This window comes from Nicotiana sylvestris, chromosome 8 (assembly GCF_000393655.2).
Source record: "Nicotiana sylvestris chromosome 8, ASM39365v2, whole genome shotgun sequence".
Classification (NCBI taxonomy): Eukaryota; Viridiplantae; Streptophyta; class Magnoliopsida; order Solanales; family Solanaceae; genus Nicotiana; species Nicotiana sylvestris.
Genome location: NC_091064.1, coordinates 56,392,269 through 56,416,213, shown reverse-complemented (window position 1 = coordinate 56,416,213; position 23,945 = coordinate 56,392,269). Strand labels below are relative to the sequence as shown.

The window sequence follows — 23,945 nt, the reverse complement described above, 5'->3', positions numbered from 1 at the left end:
TTTCAAGATTCGCATAATATTACACCTTATAACTGTTTTTGAACCATTCTTCACAGAGAAAATATGGATAACCGACATTTAACATCTATGCGAAAATACACTTAGGGTTTGTTAATTAAATTAAAATAAATGAAATTCTATCACCATTCGAGAAAATTTAATGTGGTATTTTGAATTTTTCACTGGATTCCTACATTCGTGAAGAGTCAATTTTTATAAACTAACAGTATTTTTTCCCTCTTACACAATAATAACATACTCAGTGTACTTCCACAGGACTTTTTTATGCTATGGTAGTTAAAAAGATAATCACAAAGTAACCTTTTATAAGAAGTGTAAGGTGATAGTCTTAAAAAAGGTAAGTAGTTGTCATACTTTAATAGATAGAGTAAAAATCTATTTAGGCTATTAGTATTTAGTGTATACATAAGTTAAGAAGGAGAGCTTTGGCGTAACTGGTAAAGTTGGTATCATGTGACCAGGAGGTCACAGGTTCAAGCCGCGGAAACAGTCTCTTGCAGAAATGCAAGATAATGCTGCATACAATAGACTCTTTTGGTTCGGCCCTTCCTCGGGCCCGCACATAGCGGGAACTTAGTGCACATTTTACAACAAACACATAATATGTTAAAGGTTTTCAATTTTTACACATTTACTATATATTAAACATAAATTAAGTTATATCCATTGATAGTATAGTAAATATTATAAGTTTAATCAATCAACACAAAATCTTAAAACTCTAGTAATTATTATCCCTAAAAGAGCTCAACAAAAAAGAGCTCAAGTTATCATTTTTTAAATTTAATTTTATTAATATATCTAGGGAAATATTTTTATTACATCATCATCAAATAATTATGCTAATAAATTTTTACTATTAATAGCTGCACACTCAGATGTTAACGTTTCCCTGCAAACACGGTGTAACAATAAAATCAATGGCGTTACAAACTATATGGTAACTTCCTTCTCGGTCATTACCCAAAAAAAAAAAAACTTCCTTCTTGGTCGTTAGCTGTTAAAACTTACCATCTATATCTATCTATGGTGTAATAAATTTGTAAGTATTTAAGTTTACTTTTTTCTTAACTCATGCGATTATGTTTGATTGAACACGAAGTTTAAAAGAAAAAAAAGATGTTCAAACTTATAATCTAAAATAAATTAAAAATATTTGAGTGGTCATAAATCATCTCATTAGAGGTACAAATAAGAAATTTAAAATTAAATAATTTTTTTGCTGAATAAAATTATATTTTATTAAAAGCGCATAGAAAATTAAGGTGATTCAATACAAAGAGAAACTAATTATTTGACAAATGTGAATTAAAGATAAAAAATGTGTCGAAGAAAATTGGATAGAGCGAATATATATAATGGTCTACATTTTTTTCCCTACATAGTAGCTTAGCTTAATCTTTTAAAACATGTTAATAACCATTTCTCATGTTACCAATTAATAATTATTATTTAATAGGTGATTTGACTGTATAACTATTTTTTATATGATTAGTGCATAGATTTTAAACTGTTTTTAAACATTTATCTGTCCTAATTTAAGTAACACATTTTTCTTTTAATTTATCCTAAAAAGAATAATATCTCTTTATTTTCTACAAATAATTTAATTATAAATTTCTCAATTTGCTCTTAATAAGGTGATTCTAGCCACACAAATATAGAGTATATGAAATGTTGTAGGGCATAAATCCACACAAATATAGAGTATATGAAATGTTGTAGGGCATAAATTCTAAAAGTGGCTTTTGTCTCTTAAATTACTGCTCAGTCAAAAATCATTACATTAATTTGTTTAGTTTAAATTTATGCTCAGTCAAGCACTCCTGACACAAAACTGAAATTAAGGGAATGTAATAGCATTACATTAGCTTTACACGCACTCATACACACAGTGCGTTAGAGTTTGTTGAGAGAAAAGGAAAGGCATATACATAGAGAGAGAGAAACACTCTAAATTCTTGAGAGAGAAAACTCACCCACTTTTTTTTTCTCTATAATAATTCAAGAATTATATTTTTCACCCAACAACGAAGAACCTTTCTTGAAGTTTCTCTTTTTTTGCTCCTTTGAAATTTTTCATCTTATATTTATTCAAAATCTTGGTTCTTTTTCAGTAATCCCTCAGATCAATTTCTTGTTCTTGTTGTTGAATATGGCATGTAAAAGGCACATTCTTGAATCCAATTCTTTTTTGGTTTTATTATCTTGCTGTAGAAATATGTGTAATTTTTGTAGCAGCAGCCTCCTCTGTATTTGATTTCAATTTGGTGAGTAATTGAACTTGTGATTGAATTGATTCTTTTTTTTTTTCTGGGGTTCTAATTTTTTGTACTCATATGCTTTTTAATTCGTTTTATAGGTAAAATTCATGCCTGAAGAATTCTAGTTCTTGAAATTGATACTGTATAGGAATAAAGTTTGAATCTTTTTCGGTTTAATAGAGATTTTCAAGGCTATTTTTTTGAGGGTTAGTTGTGCTTGTGTTTAGTCCAAGAGATGTATATTGAGGAGTTGAATGAGGGGGAAGAAGTAGTAGTAAACAGGGAGGAGAAGTTTTGTGATGATACTTGTGAAGAAGGTGCATTGGTTGTTTCGGGCGCGAAAAGGGCTTTGGTTGGAGCAGGTGCTCGTGCGCTTTTTTATCCCACGTTGTTGTATAATGTTGTCAGAAACAAGATTGAGACCGAGTTTCGGTGGTGGGATAGGGTTGATGAGGTATAAATTTTACCTATGTAATATTCATGTTTTACTGCATTTGTGCTCTTTAACATACATACTATCTGTAGTTTTTATGTGTATATTGCTTTTAAGCTTTTTTGATTAAATTTGTGCTGTTTCATATTTCAATGTATAATTCAGATTATCTTTAGGATCCAATAGTTGGTCAATGTCAAAAAGGTTTATTTTTTCCTAATATTTCCTAGGTTGATGGTTCAAATTATTCAAAGCTTATCTTTAGTATAACTAGAAGTTATTGACTTTAAGATGTGACACATAGTTTGACTATTCCAAATTCCCAAATCAAAATTCAACTGAAGGATCAAGTTCTTAGTACTGCTGATTCTTTGTGATTTTTTCTTTTTGATATGTAAACCCACCCCTAACCCAGAGGCGAATGGAGTGTATTGCCTATGAGTTCGACTGTACCAAGTGTTTTCGACATGGAACATAGATATATATGTGAAAAACCAATAAAATCTCATTAAATATTAAATTGTGACCCGTAATTTTGAAAGTACGATGAGTTCAGTGTGAAGAACCTTATGATTGAGCTCATCAAATTTAAGTCTTGGATCAGCCTCTACCTAAACCCCTTACCCAGGAGAAACTTTTAGTGTTTGTTAGAGATATCCATTTACTCTAGGAGATCTCAGTATTGTGTTGCAAAGCATGTGATGGGCGCGTGTTCATTAATCTCCTCCTGTTGCACTGATATGTGCTTTTCCTGGGCAAATCAGTGCCGAGTATTTAATATATGATGTTTACTAAGAAATAGATACCCCTTCCCATCTTAGTGTTGTTGAAATGCCGTGTTGGTGGTCCAGATGTGAAACTGTAAGTCATGTCGACTTTAATTTATAGCGTTTCATTTTCACATATCCTCTAATATTTTCAGCTGCTTTTGATTGCTGGTTGGTGTATATGATTAATTTTCAACTTATTTCCCTCTACATTTTCTTCTATCAATTTAAAATAGTAAGTTAATGGCGTTGGCTGTGCATTCTCTCATTATGCGTGGAGGTTATTGCATATTGTCATCCTGGTTTGTCACTTGCCCTTGGCTTGGATGTTTCATAAGATTGTTATATGTGAAGTAGCCATTTCCTAAGCTTATACCTTTGAAGATCGACATGTTCGGTTGCTCAACAAGTTTAGAGTTTAGGATTATTTACCATTTTGTGTGGTGTAAGTATATGGTAATGAAAAAGGAAATTAATGGATATAAAAGAGAGGAGGACAATTAAGTTATTTACACTAGCATGTTTGAATATGGAGGAATACGAAAGAAAGCAGAAGAAAAATACTGTTCTTCTAGGAACGTCCCATCTCCTTCCTTTCCCTTCCTCCTTTCTATCCATTCACGCACACACACACACACACTCCCTTTCCTTTTGAGTACTTCTAATTCTTGAACCAAATAGTTGCAGTTCTGAAGACTTGCCAACACTTTTGGATATACAAGTTCAAAGATTGCATCTGTCGTTTAGCAAAATTTTCATTTATATACAGCCTTTGTGTAAGCTGCAGCTGTTATTAATATTTGTTTATGCACTGCAATATTGTGGATTTTACAGTTTTCTCTGCTCATTCTTTTCTCTATCTCTGAACTTATTGCTTTCAAAATTAAAATACATATTACATTGGGGACTAACCATTTATTATGTTTTCAGTTAATTGAGGTGTTGTTGATGGCTTTTTGTGTTTTCAGTTCATACTGTTAGGAGCTGTTCCATTTCCTGCTGATGTCCCTCGCTTGAAGGCTCTAGGCGTGGCTGGAGTGGTTACCTTGAATGAACCATATGAGACTTTGGTCTCAACATCATTATATCTTGTACCGTCTACATTCCCACTTTCACATTGTATCTCATTTTTAAGTCATTACATTTTGTTATACTGAAATTGCTGGTTAACAAGTTTATTGTTATTAACTATGTTGAGTTAGCTATGTGATCGAAACAAGATGGCTGGATTGCCTACCTATATGCAGATTTTGAGTGAACGGGTGTAAACTTGTAAAAGGATCAATTATAACTAGAGGAACATCTTTTGTCCTAATACGCATGAGCAAGAAAACTTCACCATATTGTTTCTAAATGATTGTCGTGCTCCTTATTTATCACTAAAAGAGTGATGATTTGTAAGAAAAAATCATTCCAATGATGCCATTTTACTTATTTTGTAGGATCATGGCATCGATCACTTGGTGATTCCTACCAGAGACTATCTTTTTGCACCATCAGATAGAGATATTGACCGAGCTATTGAATTCATCCATGGTAAGTTTCTTACTCCCAGCTTTCTAGTGTGTAAAATGAAGGTAAGAATCCTTCCCCAGCTTTTATATACTGTGCTTTTGAGTCAAACGGTAAATATATATTATATGTTGCTGGAGTTTGCAATTTCATTACGTTATTTTGATTGTCAATTCATAGTTCTATGCATGTGGCTTTGAAGGTAATGCATCTTGTGGTAAGACAACATATGTGCACTGTAAAGCCGGCCGTGGCCGTAGTACAACAATTGTCCTTTGCTACCTGGTGGGCACCACAACTCAGAGCATATAATTAGTATCTGTTTCATGGTTTTTCTCTATTCTAATATTTCCTCTTGGGTAGGTCAAACACAAGCACATGACACCTGAGGCTGCTTTTGAATATGTCAGATCCATTAGACCAAGGGTGTTGTTAGCCTCCTCTCAGTGGCAGGTATGCTCTTAACCAGGATTCTTGTTCTGCATCGAGGCTTAGTTGTTGTTTGTACGAGGCGCTTATACTCCCGCTCAATTCAAATCCCAGCAAAGACAAAATATTCTAGGTGATTCCTCATCTATCTAAGCCTTGGTGGGAGAGTTTTGCTGTATCTGTGCTAGTGGGAGGTCACCCAGTTAAATAGTCGAGGTTGTGCGAAACTGGACCGGACAGGCGGACACTGGCATTTAAAATAAAATCTGTACATTTGAGTTAGAATATGTTAGGATATGTCAGCCAGTCCACTGCAACTTTAGATTTGTGCGTTCATGTCCTCGACTTTAATTTTTTCTGTATGTGTTTTTATTATATGGATATATCACTGACCCTAGAGGTTCAACGGCAAGGTAGTAAAATGAGAGATGTGTAAAAGCACACGTCACTACTCAATAGTCTGAATCCTGGCTGGTGAACCAAGCCCGTATTTAAGAGGATTAGGGTAGAGGGGCAGGCACGTTCTTTGAGTTTCGACGCTGGAAACAAGCGATTTCTTGGTTATTAAAACAAATTATATGTATATATTATTGTTTACTGTATTCTTCATACTCTCTTTTCCAAAAGCTGTCCTTGATAGTTCAGAATCCCTTGTCCTTTCTTGTCTTGTTTTTCTAAAGTTTTAAAACGTCATTTTCATTACTTATACAAATGCAGGCGGTTCAAGAATTCTATGTAAGAGTAAATAATACTGATAGTGATGTCTGTGGAGGTGATAATTCATTGGAAGTCTTGGACTTTCCAGCACAAAAAGAAGTTGCTGCCTTTGATGATGGCTCGGTGGTTCTAGTCTCTGAATCTGACCTTGATGGGTATGAGGAAAGCGTTGAATCAGGTCTGACACGTAACGAAGTGTTAGCGGATTTAAACCTTGCATGTAGATGTGTTCAGGTTGCTAGCCAGGCTGCAATTTCCCGGCTTTCATTTTTCTGGCTTCGCTATCATTCAAGCCAAAAAATGTCAACGAAGAAGCTAGGAGGTATTGGCGTTAACATCCACGTTTATTGAGATGTCATATCTTGGTTAAGGGAAGCCGAGGTGTTGCCATTCCCTTATATTGCTTCTCTCTCTCTCTCTCATATATATATCTTAAACCACCCCTTGATCCCCCTTTTTTCGTGTCTTTTGTGGAGCTACAACAATGTTGTTGCGAATGTAATTCAAGTTGTGAGAAGATTATCTAGGCAAGAAGCCAAGATTCAAGAAGTGGACACAGAGAATAATATGTGGTGTTGCGACAGGGCATAACAGTATAGTAAGTTGAGTTGAGTTCTGGAAAGGGAAAAGTGTGAGGCATGCATGTTTTAATGAATTGGATGTTTTTAATGCAAAAAATCTATTTTCTTTCATCACGCTACACACACACATATTCCTGAAATCATTCAGCAAAAGCAAATTTGTCACCTGAAGATAAATTTGTTGCGCAGCATTATGCGTTTATGTATTGTTTCAGGAAAGGTGTAGTGACTGATTTCACAGCTTAAACTCCTGGCACAGAGATAATTTTATTGTTGCTTCAAAAGCTCGCCTTCAGTTGAAATGCAAAATAACTTGATAAATTATGTCAATTCCTGCAGAGCTGGCTAAAGATTTGATATCCTTTATACCACACGCAACTTTGCGTCTTTCACTGAATCGAAATTGTATAAGAAAATTATGTTGTTCAAATAGACTTGATACAATGTGGGTATCAAAATGCTTCTTTGCCCCTTTTTACCCTCTTATATTCAATTCATCTCTTCAGTTTAGAATGGTTGGAATAGATCTAAAATTTAGAGCTTCAATTTATTGGATTTGGTATCTCTACATTCACTGTTCCTTTTGGATCCAATTCAATCTTTTCTCCTCCCTTTTATACCCTCTCATACGAGTTTGTACCCGTTGGAAACTTGGATTAGGTAGAAAAATTTAAAACTTCAATTTAGTGAACGAGGGTATCTATCTCTACATTCACTATCTTTAACTTGGGGAAAATATTCAAATTTGGATCTTTAAAATTTAGAATTGTTCAAATTTGTATCTGTACTATTCAGAATTGTTCAATTTTTCCCTCCATTAAACTTTTGCTCTATTCATGCACTTGCATTAGGAAATAGTTTCCTATTTGCCGTTTGTTATTAAAGGAGTTCTAGTGTCCAAATTCTTGAAAGAAAAAAAATCAAAATTTACTCCTTAATTTTTTACTATAGTTTAAAACTGCCCTTAAATTGAAGCTCCGTTAAGGGTTAATGGCAAATATAAAACCTTTTCATAAACGTGGAGATAATATTAACTCGAAAATTGGTGCTCAGTTTGAATAATACATAGCAAATTTGACTATTTTCCCTACAATTAAAAGTTAAAACTAGGTTCTAGCAAGTATTGTCCAATGAGAAAGGCCAAGGGGGAGGCAAAACGACAGAAAAATAAAAAATAGTAGCACAATGATAACATCAAAGATATCATAAGGGTCTTATTGTTAATATCTAGACTAGATGTATAGCACATCAAAAAGTGAAGATAAAGAGGCAGTGTAAGCATTTGTTTTTGTTTCCCAAATAAACTGCAAAAACAGCCATTTTTGCCAAAGAAGCAGTTGAAGTGACAAAGGCCATGGTGCTGAATTCTTCGATTCTCCTCTCCAACATTTCTTTTCCTTGTAATTCCTCTCTTCCTCAGAGTAACACTTACACACTATTGCTGTTATGAATACTGCTTCTTAGTATAGAAACGAGAAATTAGAAATTGTGGATTTTCTTGGCTGTGGTTGAGGGAAATGTTCAATTTGGCTTCTTAACCTCACTGGGTATTTACACCAAACCAATAGAAACATGACATAGTATTTGCATATTGAGTTCTGCTATACATAATCATGGTTTTAACGCATGTTTTTACTTCATCAAATTACATTTGACCATGATAAGTTTAATTGGTTTGGTGTAAATACCGACAAAGTATTTACCATATTACTTATTTGACTAGCCACACCCTTTTAAGAAGGAAAGGGTAAAATGGGAAACTACTGGGTTTGTTTTATTGTTGTGTATTTTTAACTTTCTTGTCTATGGCATGAGAAAAAAATGGTTCAATGTGTTCTCTAATAGTCTCTTTCTTTGTTTTTTTTTTTCCAATTTGGAAAATCTTCGCTTGAACTTGTGGGTTTATTGAGTTGTGTTCTGTTTTCTCTTACCTTGTTTTCCCATTCTAAAGAGAAATTTAGATGTGATATACATGCCATGTTCACTTTGATAACTATGCTGTGAAGAATAATGTGAATGAATGTCTTTTTCTTGTTTGCTCTCCCTCCGAACTAGATTAAATGCAATATTAGCCTCAATAATTCGTTGAACTTAATTACATTTGTTCTAGTAGCATAAGGAAAAGCCTTCCATTTCAATAATATATTTGCTCGCGCCAATTATGCATCCAAGAGACTCGGTAACCACATCTTTTGATGCAGTGCTAGTTGAGACTTCTTAATTGGCTTGCAAGAGCTAGTACTGCGTCTCAGTTCCAAGCTACTTGGGGTCAGCTATATGTAGTTTGCTCCATTTCATTCCAACGTTATGTGTTCCTAGGAGCACGTTCTAATTTTGTGAGGATTCATCATAAACTAACTAGTTTTGTGATAGTTGTCACACCTCACGTGCTCACAATAGTGGTTTAACATATATCCGGGTTTTGGACTGGCAATGTGAGCTCATGTAGGATTCTAAATTCAAAATTTGTTCGACGCATTAGAAAAATTTATCTTCATGTTGCTGTGAAAAATTTCCATCCTTAAACATCGATAGTGCTCATGGAAAAATGAGAAAAGAATCGGGAAATAACAGGATTACCGAAATTATTGGTTTTCCTGTGTAGTTTGCCATTAGATACAATGTAGGTTGTAGATCCTTTAAGCAACATTTGACAGCCTTTGATAGGTAATCGTTATGGATTGTCATACATAAATCCCTTTATTAAACAACTTGTTTTATTCTCAATTCAGATACTCTTTCAGCTTGTCAGCCAGCTCAAGCTTTTCACAGACAGAAGTCCACGTTCCAGTGCTGCTCAGCTGTCACATTACAAGATAAAAGGTAACTTAACTTTTAACCAAAATGTCAATCTTTTGTAGCTGAAATAGAAAATATTTTCAGGGTTTGGGAACAGAAAGTAAATATATTGCACTATGAGGACAATATGAAGCGCAGATCTCTCTTGTTTTTTCTGATTACATCCGGCATATCTCCCGCTCTCCCAGCTTCTGGGAAAACAAAGAGCAAAAACCCGTATGATGAAAGACGCTTACTAGAGCAAAACAAACGGATCCAAAGAGAAAATAATGCCCCTGAAGAGTTCCCCAGTTTCATCAGAGAAGGTTTGTTTGTCCACCCATGAGACACCGTGTGAGTGGAAATGACCATGAACTAGTTTTTAAGACATCAGTAGTTTGACTTACCATTTCCTATTTTGATATCATGGTACATTATAATGTGAATGTGATTCTTTGAATCCTTTTTCAGGTTTTGAAGTTAAAGTAGTTACGTCTGATAACTACATAAAGCGTGACTCAGGTCTTATATTGTGGGATATTGTTGTTGGTGAAGGTGATTGCCCGAAGGATGGCCAACAGGTTTCCTTTCATTCTTTGTTACTGAAAAGCTGTGATCTGCTTTTATTAGAATGTCATTAATTTTAAATACATCCATGAATCATTGGGAAACAAGTATATAATGGTACCGGAGTTCGTCTTTTACGTTCATACATTGCTCTAGCGGAGTCTTGGAACCGATATGGTACATTCACAATAAAACAAAGCAAGACGAAATGCATTTAATTTCCTTTTCCTATCCTTCCTTTTTGTATATTCCTTATAATTAATTTGTATGTTACTGCATTCAAGAGTTTCATTTGGTCTTCTAGAAACTCTCACTGCACAGGCGATGGTGTCTTGGCTTTTACTATTATAGTTTGTAATAAGATGATTCTTGGATGTCTATATTATGGGAATAATGCTGAATTTCAAGAAACCAAAACTGGATGCTCTGCCAGTCTCTGAAGAAATTAATGTATCACAATCGTTCTGAATTCTATTTTCCTTCACAGAGATGTGACTGTTTTAAGTATTATGCAGTTATTCTGACATATGCATGGTTGATAAACACAAAAGAGCTGACTCGGGCTCATTAAACTATTGCTAAGCTTGGTTGGGCTTGGTTCAACTGGACACCTAGGCCTAGTAATGATCCTTTTCATAGTTCACTTAATTTACAAAGAATAAAAGACAAATGGGATTTATTATCTTAATAGGTATTCCTATTACAAATTAAAAGGGAACAAAGAAAGGTTTACTAGCATTAAAATGATAACGGACTGCTTGTTGCTGATTCTTTGAATTGCTGCCTGCTTGTTGCTGATTCTTTGAATTGCTGCATTCATTATCACCAATATTTTTTTTTACTCCGTTGGCAGGTGACTTTCCACTATATTGGTTATAACGAGTCTGGACGTCGTATAGACAGTACATACCTTCAAAATGCTCCTGCAAAGATTCGGATGGGCACCAACGCATTGGTCCCAGGTGATCTAAGCAAACACACAATGTCATAACCTTTTTTAACTCTCAGATATGAGAAAATTTTGCAGTAATATGAAGAAAAGGATGAATGCAGGTTTTGAGGAAGGAATTAGAGACATGAGACCTGGCGGGAGAAGGAGGATTATCATACCTCCAGAACTAGGACCACCGGTAAGTGTCCTTAAATCTGCTCCTCAATTGAATGTTTTTATAATTAGTATCGTTTAAAGCTGCTATGGAATAAAACTAAGCATTTAGACGTGCTCGCATTGTGTTGCGTTCTTCCAATATTATTTATTTGATAAGAATCTATTTCTGATACTGCTAACTAACAGAAGCCAAGGAAGCTCTTAATACTTCTTTTGCTCGCGTTTGTAATTGCTTTCGTCTCCCTCAGCCATTTACATAGTGTGATTTAAGTTGGAGTACTCCTTACTCAGAGAACCTATATATATGTTTTGCCACTTTAAGGATAAGTTCCTTGTAAGCTTGGAGTTATTAGGAACTCAAAACTACCAACAGAAACCTTTTTTTTTTTATCGGTAACTACCAACAGAAACCTAGATGTAGCTACTGTTCTAATCAAGTGGTTTAACAGGATTCAGTTACACATTAATTTTGAAAATTATTGATAATACATGTGATTCTATCAATATATTATACGATGTTGAGTAACTGACTTTGGCGGTATAATACATCCTTATAAAGTATCTATATCTTTGTATATTATGAAGAACAAATTGCAGTTTTGGTTCTTGGTTTACAGACGTCGTGCTTGATTTGTCTTACTTTTTGAATTGTGCGCATAGTATGCATTTCTTAAAGCAACATAAATAAGTGGAACCTCTTTCTACATTGTTATTTTGGTTGAGAAAACATCAGTTGCCATGCAAATGACCCATTTAGAAGGAATCTAGAAATTTTAAATTGCATGTTCTAAAAACTAAGTGAAGATTTAAAGTCCTATAGGCATGGTTTCTAGGTGATTCTGGAGACTCAGGATCATTAGCATTGATTTTATAAATAGGAGTCTTAGGTGAATGACACTATCCTATAAGCATGATTTCTAAGTTGTTGCGTAATAGGCATTGAAAGTTATTAAAGACTGGGAATTACGGACGTTTGATTCTATAGACATGCTTTCTAGGCGGATAACAGTGTTCTATAGGCAAGATTTCTTATCAATTGATATTTGAACTTCTTGTCATCATATATTCCTATAGGCATGCTATCTAGGTGGGAGTATAATAAAACAGCAGAAGTAATTGATTAAGAGACTAGTGTCCTATAGTCATGATATCTGGATGGGCAACACAACTAAGTAATGAAGCAATTTGATCAATTAATTATTTGAAGTCCTATGGACATGACATCTAGGTTAACAAAAAAGCATATAATATGCATCCTATAGGCATGCTATCTGGGTTTTGGATACTGGATGGTTAAGTTGGAAAAAAAACGTTGAAAATCACGTTTGGAGCCACTCTTACGCTATTGTATTTCTCAGACTAGGGTGAAATTTAGTAGTCTATTGCAGACTTTGATTATAGTTCCAAGTAATATATGGCCTTTGATATTACACTGTTTGGAAGTTAAAACTTGCACAAGAAGAACGTATCTTGATATTTTAGAATTATTCATGTTTCACAGGTTGGGCCTTCAACGTTTTTTAGCTCAAAACAGTTTGAAGTATTTGACGTGGAATTGCTAGGCATTCAAGACTGCAAACGGAGGACAATAGCAGGCTTCTACTCTGATGTTGTCTGCAATTAAGCCCCTTCTGTGAATATTTTAGTCACATCTTGTATCATTATTATCAGAAGAAGAGACTTGTTTTTTTTTATTTTTCCCTTTCATTCTTTTACGGCAAATAGAAAAATGGAAGATAGAAAAGACTGTAGTGTAGAGATCACAAGGTAGTTCCGAATCAGTAACTTTTTCACTGAAAGTAACAGGAGACTATCCTACTGTCTCGATTAAAAGGTTAATGTTTGCTGAGAAATCTTGTATTTGTTGTATCTATAAAGCAAAACAAGAGGCAAGAATGGGCCTATAGAACTACTTGTGCTTACCTTTCTCTAGTATGCATCGGTAACTGAATGAACTCCTTGGATCGTCGAAAATTTAGGAGGAAATAACAGTGAAGTGAAACTTTTTAGAACGCAACCAAGCACTATGTTAATCCTAGCTACTATTTAGGTGAGAATAGTTCGTGTCCAGCCAAACTGCATCACGTAAAATGGGATGAAGTGAGAAACAATTCTCATACTACATGTACATGAATATGAGTGTTTGCTTCCCAACCTTTTTTCGCCCGAAATGCTCTTTTCTTATGTTGGAGGTTAAGTTATTGTTACAAATAAACCATCCACTCTTTTGGCATCTCCGTCGATTGTCCAGTAATCTCTTCTTTCTCAAAAGGAAAAGTCGGAAGTGAAGTATAATAGAACATGTCCTACTTTAAATTCGATCAATAAAAGAAAAACCAAAGCAATTGATGGCAAATTAGCCGCCCAAGTGGAAAGAAGCATATATTACTATACCAAACGAGATTTGAAACCAAAACCAGAAATTCTTATCACCTTGCTGGCAAACACTCTAGTGCACCTAGAGAAAGAGCAAACTGATCTGAAGGAAATTAGACAGCGTTCCTACCAAAGTAAATAAACTAAACCTGCAGATTAGGTGCTAACTGAAACTCAAGGACTTCACAGGTCCACAACTCCATAGATCCATATTATACTTTCAACTTGCTCAGACAGGAAAGGAGTCAATGTCAGCATTTGATTGAAGCATGAGTTCGGCGAGAAAATATTCATGACTGACCACACCAATAATCCAAGGAACAAGAAATACACAAAGGTTAAGAGGTGAGGATTTACACAATAATGGCAATATCAGTGAATTAATCTCTAACCATGGTCCTTAGTCTGAAATTAATCCAGAAAACTGTTGCTGTAATCTAGAATGCAACACATAAACCAGAAACAATTTAAGGAAGAAACTATAAAGTCGCAATTGTCCACGGCAATAAGATTGCATGTGGTTTTTTTTATCTGTAAACAATACAAGTTTAATTGAAATCCAGAAGGAAGATGGTGCTGTACAATTACAGTGTATTTATCCAAAAGCAGCACCAAGCTTTCCGACAGCACTAAGCTCAAGTGTAGTTCTTAATCAACAGATTACAAATAAATCTACATATATATACACACACATGGAACAACAACATTTGACGAATGCAATTTTATCTGGCTTGAAATTTGAATGGGAAATGAGAGCTCCTCCAATTCTTGAGGATATTGCGTCAAGATTCTTACAGTTGATAAAATTGTAATCAAGGTTGATTGAAAACCATTAGAAGCTTAATCATGGAGCTTCTTCTGCAGGTGCCCTATGGTAAATAATTGATGTTTTCGAACTTAGAGGATTGGCATGATATTGTCCATAACCCGCATAAATTCCAACTGTAACTATGCTGAGAACAACAAATCTCACCCATGCTTCATGATGCAACTGCAGAAAAGGAAATGGAAAAATGAGCTCGGATTCCAATGTTTTAGTTTATCGCATCCGACATATTTGAACTATGTTTATGGTAATGGATGAAGCTTTGTGAACAAACCTGGGCAAAAAGAAAAATATTGATGAAGATACAAACAATAGGCACAATGGGCACTCCTGGGCAAGAAAATCCAGGTGTATCACTATAAACCTGTGAAGAACAAAGGAGAACCTGAAATTTAGAAAACAATGCTATACACCATTGTGGCAAAATATAACCTGAAATTAAGAAAACAATGCTAAATAGGTAAGACATTCTTTTGGTAATGTGCCGTCGAATGATGCATGTATGAGTTTTGCAATGTTGTCTTAATTTTGGGTCTTAAAATGGATAAAACCCTCGACAATGTTGTTGTCTTAAGATAAGATTAGGAATGAAGTTATCCTGGATAAGGTGGGAGTGGCTCCTATAGAGGGTAAGATGCGGGAATTTAGGCTGAGGAGGTTCGGGCATGTGAAGAGGAGAGGCATAGAGGCCCCCGATTAGAAGGTGTGAGAGGTTGACCATTGCGGGTCTGAGGAAAGACAGAGGTAGGCCAAAGAAATATTGCGGAGAAGTAATTAGGCAGGATATGACATTACTTCAGCTTCCTAAGGACATGACCCTCAATAGGAAGGTGCGGAGGTCAAGAATTAAGGTTCAAGGTTAACAGGTAGTCAAGAGCTTTTCCTAGTCTTACCAGTAATGTTAGTACTATTCTTGTATTTTCTTATTTTTAGATCTTTATTTCTATCTGCTGTGTTGTTTGCTCCAGTTTCTTATTACCTTTTTTTTAGGTAATATGTCCTCGCATGATGTATATATGAGTTTTGCAATGTTGTCTTAACTTTGGCCCCTGAAATGGATAAAACCCTCGATGGGATAAACCCTTGACTTGTCCTAAGATAAGATTAGGAATGAAGTTATTCGGGATAAGGTGAAAGTGACTCCTTTAGAGGATAAGATACAGGAAATGAGGCTGAGGTAGTGAGCATGTGAAGAGGAGAGACACAGAGGCCCCAGTTAGGAGGTAAGAAAGGTTGACCATGGCAGGTCTGAGGAAAAGTAGAGGTAGGACAAAAAAGTATATGGGAGAGGTGATTAGGTAGGATATGACATTGCTTCAGTTTACCGAGGACATGACCCTCGATAGGAAGGTGTGGAGGTCGAGAATTAGGATTCAACGTTGACAGGTAGTCGAGAGTTTCTCCTAGTCTTTCCAATAGTATTAGTACTATTCTTGTATTTTCTTATTCTTAAATCTTTATATCTGTCTGCTGTGTTGTTCGCTCCTGTTATCTTATTACCTTGGTTTTTTTTTTTTTTTTTTTTTGGGGGGGGATAATATGTCCTCGAATGATGTATGTATGAGTTTGGCAATGTTGTCTTAACTTTAGGCCCTAAAATGGATAAAACCCTTGACAACGTTGTTGTCTTAAGATAAGATTAGGAATGAAGTTATTTGGGATAAGGTTGGAGTGACTCCTATAGAGGATAAGATGCAGGAATCGAGGCTGAGGTCGTTCGGACATGTGAAGAGGAGAGACATAGAGGCCCCGATTAGGAGGTGTTAAAGGTTGACTATGGCATGAGTAAAAATAGAGGTAAGCCAAAGAAGTATTGGGAAGAGGTGATTAGGCAGGATATTTCATTGCTTCAGCTTACCAAGGACATGACACTCGATAGGAAGGTGTGGAGGTCGAGAATTAGGATTAAAGGTTGACAGATAGTCAAGAGTTTCTCCTAATCTTACCCGTAGTATTAGTACTATTCTTGTATTTTCTTATTCTTAAATCTTTATTTCTATCTGTTGTGCTGTTCGCTCCTATTATCTTATTACCTTTTTGTTTTTGGTAATATGTCCTCAAATGATGTATGTACGAGTTTGGCAATGTTGTCTTTTAACTTTGGGCCCTAAAATGGATAAAACCCTCGATAAGATAAAACCCTTGACAATGTTGTTTCTTACGATAAGATTAGGAATGAAGTTATTCGGGATAAGGTGGGAGTAGCTCCCGCGGAGGATAAGATGCGGGAATCGATGCTGGGTGGCTCGGGCATGTGAAGAGCAGAGGCATAGAGGCCCCGATTAGGAGGTGTGAGGGGTTAACCATTGCGGATCTGAAGAAGGATAAAGGTAAGCCAAAGAAGTACTGGGAACAGGTGATTAGGCAAGATATTGCATTGCTTCAGCTTACCGAGGACATGACCCTCAATAGGAAGGTGTAGAGGTCGAGAATTAGGTTCAAGTTTGACAGGTAGTCGAGTGCTTCTCCTAGTCTTACCAGTAGTATTAGTACCATTTTTTTTTAAAAAAAAAAAAGGTAATAAGATGCCATGTTGTTGTTATTGTTAGTTGCTTCTTTTTCCTGTCCCTTAAGCCGAGGATCTATCGGAAATAGCATCTCTTCCTTCACACAAGGTAGGGTTAAGGTCTGAGTACACATTACCCTATCCAAACCCCACTTGTGGGTTTACACGGGTTTGTTGTTGTTGTAAATGGATAAAACCCTGAGACCTAACTCCTAGATTCACTGGTTTTAGAAGTTTCTGATGTATACAAAGCATTTAACACTCCCATTTCTGAGAAAGCTCAATCGCATACATTTCCTTCCAATTCTGTTTCGGGAATTTCTAAGATTAGAATTTGGTGAGATAGCTTGTTCTAAAGTAAGCTTTGACACCCCGGAGGGAGAGTTGATGCATTTCCTTAAACAAACTAAATTTCAGAAATACTAGAATAAGTTAAGCATCAAAAACATACAAATGCTAGACAGACAAGACGGTAACTGTGAAAATTTGGCTATGAAACTACTAACTTTTCTGCTCATTCAGAAATTCACAGATTTAAGATCATTCTTGGGTAATCTAAAGTGCTCTGCCAACCAGATTGAAAAGAGTAGTTTAAATTAATTTCCTCAAAAGGTCAAATTCCTCTCCCACCAACATATTGTGGTTACGGAGGACACACGTGTATTTAATGATCAAAAGTCAGCAGTTGAACATTGCTGGTCCAATGGTGAAAAAAGGTTTTGCTGCTTTATTTTTTTTATTTTTTATTTTTTGAAACTGTTCAAGTTTTGAAAAACCTTTACATGGCCATTTTTTAACATAAAGATTGAATCCACAATATTTTTTTTTTCATCCATTTAAAATTCATTGATGGTCCAAGTCAGGTAAAGCACATTCAGTTCTCTTGCTTCAAGGATATCCTGAATTACTGGTGCAAGTAAACGCCCTGATATATAGTCTTAGGATTCTCGGTGCAAAATCTGAACCAACTTACTTGACGGAGATGAAGAGCAGCAGCTGCGCAGATCGCAATAACTACAGCTATGATCAAGAATATAAAAGAAGCTCCGAAACGGTAAAAGACTCCTGCAGCAAACCCACAACAAACAACTGTGATGAGGCATATGAGACCTTCTGCCCTGCTAGACATAGGCATGCCAAACACCTGACGCACAGTCTTATCCTTCCAGCGAAGAGTCACGACGCATGCTGAAACAACAGAATATCCTGTCTGAACAGACCGCCATCCTCGTAAGTTACATGAAATCCTATATTAACCAGATATATTTTACAGACATTCAAGAAGCAGCTCATGCTAACTATCTGTTAGTAGAACTAGCTTTTATCTTCTAAATCAAGTATAAACTAAATATAATCACTCATCATGACACACCTAAAAGGAGAAAAAGTACCACTCATTATAAATAGAAAGTTTATTGTCTGCTTTTCTTTTTAGAAATGTAGAAAGTTTCCTTTTATTTTGCTGTCAACCAGAGAAGTTCTCTCTCCTTCTCACTATATGCAAGCAGAGTTTTGAAAAGTGCTAGCTGCATCAGTTAAAGTGACTGATCGAGGTGACATGATGGTGCCAATCTTTTACAGACAACGTGAGTAAAGAGTGCGCTTCATGGCTTCTTATTCTTCGGGTTTTACAGTTGGCAGAGGAAAACATAGCACTAAAATTTTGAAGTTGGATGAGCTCTCATTACAAGAATTGACCCTGCCAACCAGGACTTCTTCTAAGCTGTCCCTTATCACACAAAAAAGAAACTGTATGAGTGCTTTTATTTTTGTGACTGATTCACACGAGTTCTAAAACCTAAGACCTGTGCTGAGTTAGCATTGCTATTATTACATTGACGAGGATTTCCTATTTGTTCATATGTGTAATATTACTTTTTTGGTATTTTTTTAATGATGTGCCCACCTTCTTGCTTCTTGGTTAAAGCCCAAGGACCCTTGATGCTTTTTTGCGCTTTTGCTTTCTCTTTTTATAACATATGAAGATGAACTATTCATTTATCACAGCACCCTCTTGCACACAGTGCTTTTTGAAAACACTGAGTGCAAGAGTGCTTAAACATCTTTTGGACATTATTCTCTTGCTAAGTATAAACTTACTAACAATAAGAATGATTTATCCACCTCACGCCATATAGCTATTATATAACATAAGAGGTGAAAGAAAAAGAACATACCAGGGTTCCTACTGAGAGAATGTGTGACAGAATATGCACATTAAAAAGTCCTGCCAAAACACTGGCTACAATTCCAACCCATATTTGTGAATTAACAGGAGTGTGTCGCGTTTTATGTACTTCAGCAAACAATGATGGTAACAAACCGTCTCTTCCAAGGCCAAGATATAGTCGAGACTGCTCATTGGAAACAATTCATCTCTTATGAACCACTTAAGTAGCTAGTTTAATGACATCAGTATCTTGATGTAAAAGCAATATACCTGTACATAAAGCCCAACCAGGAGAGTGGTAGTAAGTCCAGCAATAGCACCAGCGCTGATTAATACAGACACGTATTGCAAGCCCTTAGACGTAAAAGCTTCAGCCAAAGGAGCATCTCCCCCAAGGGACTTGAATGGAAGCATCCCAGTGAGCACCAAGCAGACTCCAACATATAATGCAATACAAATAAGGAGGCTCCCGACTATGCCTAACGGCAAGTCTCTCTGATCACCAGATTCATCATCAAATATATCAGTAAGTACACCCCAAAAAAAGAAAAAAGAAGAATAAAATCACTTAATACTTGTTAAAAGACAGTTGTGAAAAGGGCATCATATCAATCAGTCTTACCTGTGGGCTCTTAGACTCTTCGGCAGAATTAGCAACTGCATCAAACCCAACATACGCAAAGAATACAACAGTTGCTCCCGTCAGTACAGATTTAAAGCCATTAGGAGCAAATGGACTCCAATTTGAAACATCAACCTCAAAGGCTCCAACAATAATGACAAAAATAACAATGACTACCTGCAGTGAAATTGTCTTTCTGTCAGAGATCAGCCATGTCATTGACGTCAATCTTAAGAGAATGAATCATTCAACTATTTGCATCACAAACTTCTCAGAACAAAGGAGAATAATATAGTGATTACAGAACTACTTATTAACAAAGTCTACACTGCAGCCACACATGAATGGCCGGATAAATAACAAATGAACCATCACCTACTTCTTTTACAGCTCAATGAAAAAAAGAAACATCACCTTCTTAAATCTATTACTAATAAAGTTCTGGGTTTTGGGAGACCTGACACTGGTGTAGCTCATAAAATCGGGAATTGTTCTGTAGAAAAAGATGAGCTACTGCAGATTCTTTAGTTTACCCTCCATATTTTCAGCTTAATTTTACCTTTATGTTTATAATGTTCCCGTTTTACTTTACAAATTTAAGATTATACTGGCATCTTTTTAGATAAAAAATTTATATCCTACCATTATCACTTCAGTTTGGTTTGATTTTTACTTGCATTTCTATTAGAGATTATCTTAATCGTATGAAGAGTTCTAACTTGTTAAAGTTATGCTAGAGGTAGGACCATCATGTACTTCTTAAATCAGACACGACCCGGTTTCTCTCTTTTCCCCTTTCTCATTTCCTGCCATTGCTCTTAAATTTCACTCTCCTCCCTTTCCTCATTTCTTCCTCCTGCCTTCCTCTAATTCTCCATTTCCCACACTATAACCTCTCCCTCTTAACTTTCTCCTCATCATTTTCCTCATCTTGGTTTTGGTGCTACATCACAAAAAGAAAAAAAACACGCACGGATGGACAACTGACAAGGAGGAACTACATGCATATTCTAATACTCAACAACAACAACAACAACCCAGTAAAATCCCACAAGTGGCATCCGGGGAGGATAGTGTGTACGCAGACCTTAACCCTACCCCGGAGGAGTAGGCATATTCTAATACTCATATTCGAAATTATTTATGTTCACTGACTTCAGAGAATACCAGACACAACTAGTCCAATTATTCTAAATAACAACATTTGTCAAGAATAATCTTTTTGCAAAATATATATATATATATATATATATATATATATATATATATATATGAAAAAGAAAAACTTTTTGCAAGATCAATGTTAACTTACTTCCTATAGTTGTTGATTATACTAGACTGCCTACTTGTCTTACTATCAGATTCCCCCAACCCCTCCCTTTCCAAAAATCATATTTTCATGTGGCCAATATGAGTCTACTATAGTTCTCTTCCAAATATAAAAAGTTAATTGATTGCTACTCTATAACTCGACAAATTTGAAGTACGACCGAAACATCCGCTATGCTGATGTCCTTTCCTCCTTTATGGCAAAAAATTATCTGATTACTGGAGAATTTAAATGATTTTGATAAGGTAATAATTTATCAATGTGAAAATACTCTTGTATATAAGCCGTCTACATAAAGGTTAGGACCTTCACAAAAACGTGGTCCTCTATAAATGACATCCAATCTTCTATAGAGACACATATTTCATGGGTGCAGCAAAAGCTAACTAAGAATAAAAGGCTATTTCTTTTGATACAGATTCATTTCTTTTTTTTTTAGATGGTAACATTATATAGAATCATTTTCTATCCCCTCAAAAGCTTTCCTATTCCTTTCTTTCCACAGGACCCACGTGATGGCTAGAGAGGCAACATCCCTTGCCCTGTAATTCCTTTTCTTCATCTAATGACTAAACTGTGTGCGTCATTCAGTGAACCCGGCATCATCCCCTGCACTCTGACTAGTTAAAGAACCCACCACAGGTGCATAGCCACTTAGCTATGCAATAAGAGGTGATCCACAACTTTTTCTAAGCATCCATACATAAAGCACTAGTATATGTAGTTATCCTCTTCCTCAGATTATGGGAGAACTTTAATGTCCTAAGTTAACTAATTTCGTTACTAATGGTTGAACTTGCATTAGCAATGTTTACGCTAAGTTAAGGAGTTACACTTCAAAATTAGAAGGACCTTTACCCTAAAGATATTCGTTCACCAAGAAGGACAAGCTCCCCTATTATTCCAAATAACAAAGGACAAAGAGTAGATGACAAGATCACCTTAGTCACTGTCATCACTGAATTTAATATAGAAGATTCTCCAACACCTCGACATAGAACAATTGTCAGAAGCACTAGGAGAATTGGAGCTAATAAATTAAAAGAAAATGCTCCATATATTTCTTCACTGCCATGTCCAACCCAACTTGGGATGTTGCTCTTGAGGAAGGGAATGAGCTCTAGTGCAGTAATAACATAGCTTGCTAAACTGCGAGCTATACTAGCTGCACCAATATGATAGTCAAGCATCAACTGAGAAAACACAAGGAAAGCAATAATCTCGTTGAAAGCTGTATAAGCATATAAGTATGCTCCCCCAACAACGGCTGGAAAGCGTGAAGCTAACTCAGCATAACAGAGAGCATTGAGCACACAAGATCCTCCTGCAATTATGAAGCTCACGGTAACTCCTGCATTAGCAGAAATCAAATCCTCATTAATGAAAACTAATAACATATGCATACTACGATGGAAAGGATATAAGCTATGTAGTTTGCTTCTCTTCTATCAAAGAAGCTTAATTTACAGCAATGGCTACTCAAACTAGATACTTCAGCCTTTACCTGCAACTTCTATGTGATAACTGAACTGTAAAACCAATTTTAGATTACACAAAAGAAATTGGGAAATAAAGGTACACGCATACACACATATGGATGAAGCTAAACTTCTCACTGAAGAGAACATGATGTCAAAAGTTTGCAAAGTTATCACCACACATTTGGTATAGCAACTTATCACATAACCGCGAGAGCCTCAAGTATGTTTTTTTTTAAGTATGGAATTTTTCTTCAATTAAAGTATAAAAAGGTCAAAAACAATTCATCTTTAACTGATCCAAAAAAATATATTAGAGGTCAATATCACCCAGGTACATATCTTTTACGGAGCAGTAATAATCTAACCATGGAATGACCTATCATAACCTATTTGAGATACAGGTACACAATGGGCATGATGGCCCTTTTATATTGATACGAAAATACCTTAAGAAGAACCACCATTGGTTTTTTACATTCTTGTTACTATTATTCATCTATTTAAGCAAATGATCGGAGGGTATTTAGGAAATTATTGGAAAGGACTTTTGGATCCTATAAACACTTTTTATAAAATTAGTGTTTAATACAGTGCCAAGAAAGGACCTTTAAAGAGTTCAATAACCAGGAGGGACTTTCAGATAGCTCTTAAGCTGACCTGGACCAGCATCGTGGGCGACGGTGCCGGTGACGACGAAGATTCCGGCACCAATAGAAGCACCAATTCCGAGGAGAAGAAGATCAAAGAGACTTAGACGGCGGACAAGACCTTCGCCGCCAGAGGCAATACTGTCGGACGTCGGAGCTAGTGGTTTTGACCGGAGAGCCGATGACGAGAAGTGAGATAACCATGACGGTGATGACGAAGACGAAGAAGATTCAGAGCGTTGCCCAGCACTCATATTCGGAATTTCCTTTCCTGTCCTCGTTATTCACGATACAAAAGCTTAATTTAGGAAGTTGATGCTTTAAAACAAATAAAAAAATAATTCAGCCACGTGATTCAGATGCAAGAAAGTAAAAAAGAACACTTATCGGAAATCGTCTATTCATAAATTCTAAGGAGGCTGCTACCATTATTTAAAAAAGAATAATATTTTTATAATAATTTAGTTTCTCGATATATGTATTATATGTGTATATCGAATTATAGTGCATAATTTAATAGAATAATATTAATATTATTAAAATAAAAACTTAAATAAATAATTATACATACAAGAATAAAGTATAAGTTTATGTGAATGATGAATATATAGTTGTATGATAACTTGTTTGTACAAGTTAAATGATCGGATGTCCTTTAAACCTAAAAAGGCGAAAAATCAAAGTTTAATTGGACACTAATTTTCTTTCCAATCAAACATCATACTTCGAAAGTTTGGTCCAACCAAAAGTCAAACTTTGCAACAAAAAAAAAAAGATTATTAAGCCAAATAAATGTGAATATGGCCAATG

General features: G+C 35.6%; 3 protein-coding genes across 3 annotated transcripts; 2 read left to right on the top strand and 1 right to left on the bottom strand.

The window, feature by feature from the left end:
- The first annotated feature begins 1,929 nt into the window (after positions 1-1,929).
- Positions 1,930-6,833, top strand: LOC104246957 (phosphatidylglycerophosphate phosphatase PTPMT2-like). Its single transcript, XM_009802870.2, has 7 exons — positions 1,930-2,291; positions 2,384-2,739; positions 4,454-4,576; positions 4,928-5,021; positions 5,200-5,282; positions 5,361-5,450; positions 6,144-6,833. The coding sequence occupies exons 2-7, from the start codon at positions 2,521-2,523 to the stop codon at positions 6,492-6,494; spliced, it is 960 nt and encodes a 319-aa protein (XP_009801172.1). The 5' UTR covers positions 1,930-2,291; positions 2,384-2,520; the 3' UTR covers positions 6,495-6,833.
- A 1,140-nt stretch (positions 6,834-7,973) lies between these two features.
- Positions 7,974-13,086, top strand: LOC104246958 (peptidyl-prolyl cis-trans isomerase FKBP20-2, chloroplastic). Its single transcript, XM_009802871.2, has 7 exons — positions 7,974-8,124; positions 9,457-9,547; positions 9,608-9,828; positions 9,974-10,083; positions 10,923-11,031; positions 11,123-11,199; positions 12,679-13,086. Exons 1-7 carry the CDS (start codon positions 8,079-8,081, stop codon positions 12,799-12,801), a joined length of 777 nt encoding a protein of 258 aa, XP_009801173.1. The 5' UTR covers positions 7,974-8,078; the 3' UTR covers positions 12,802-13,086.
- A 949-nt stretch (positions 13,087-14,035) lies between these two features.
- LOC104246959 (cationic amino acid transporter 9, chloroplastic) lies at positions 14,036-23,536 on the bottom strand. Its single transcript, XM_009802872.2, has 8 exons — positions 23,146-23,536; positions 21,949-22,358; positions 19,678-19,854; positions 19,326-19,550; positions 19,063-19,239; positions 17,859-18,095; positions 14,654-14,743; positions 14,036-14,544 (listed from the first exon to the last, which is right to left on the bottom strand). The coding sequence occupies exons 1-8, from the start codon at positions 23,387-23,389 to the stop codon at positions 14,398-14,400; spliced, it is 1,707 nt and encodes a 568-aa protein (XP_009801174.1). The 5' UTR covers positions 23,390-23,536; the 3' UTR covers positions 14,036-14,397.
- Between the last annotated feature and the right edge of the window lie 409 nt (positions 23,537-23,945).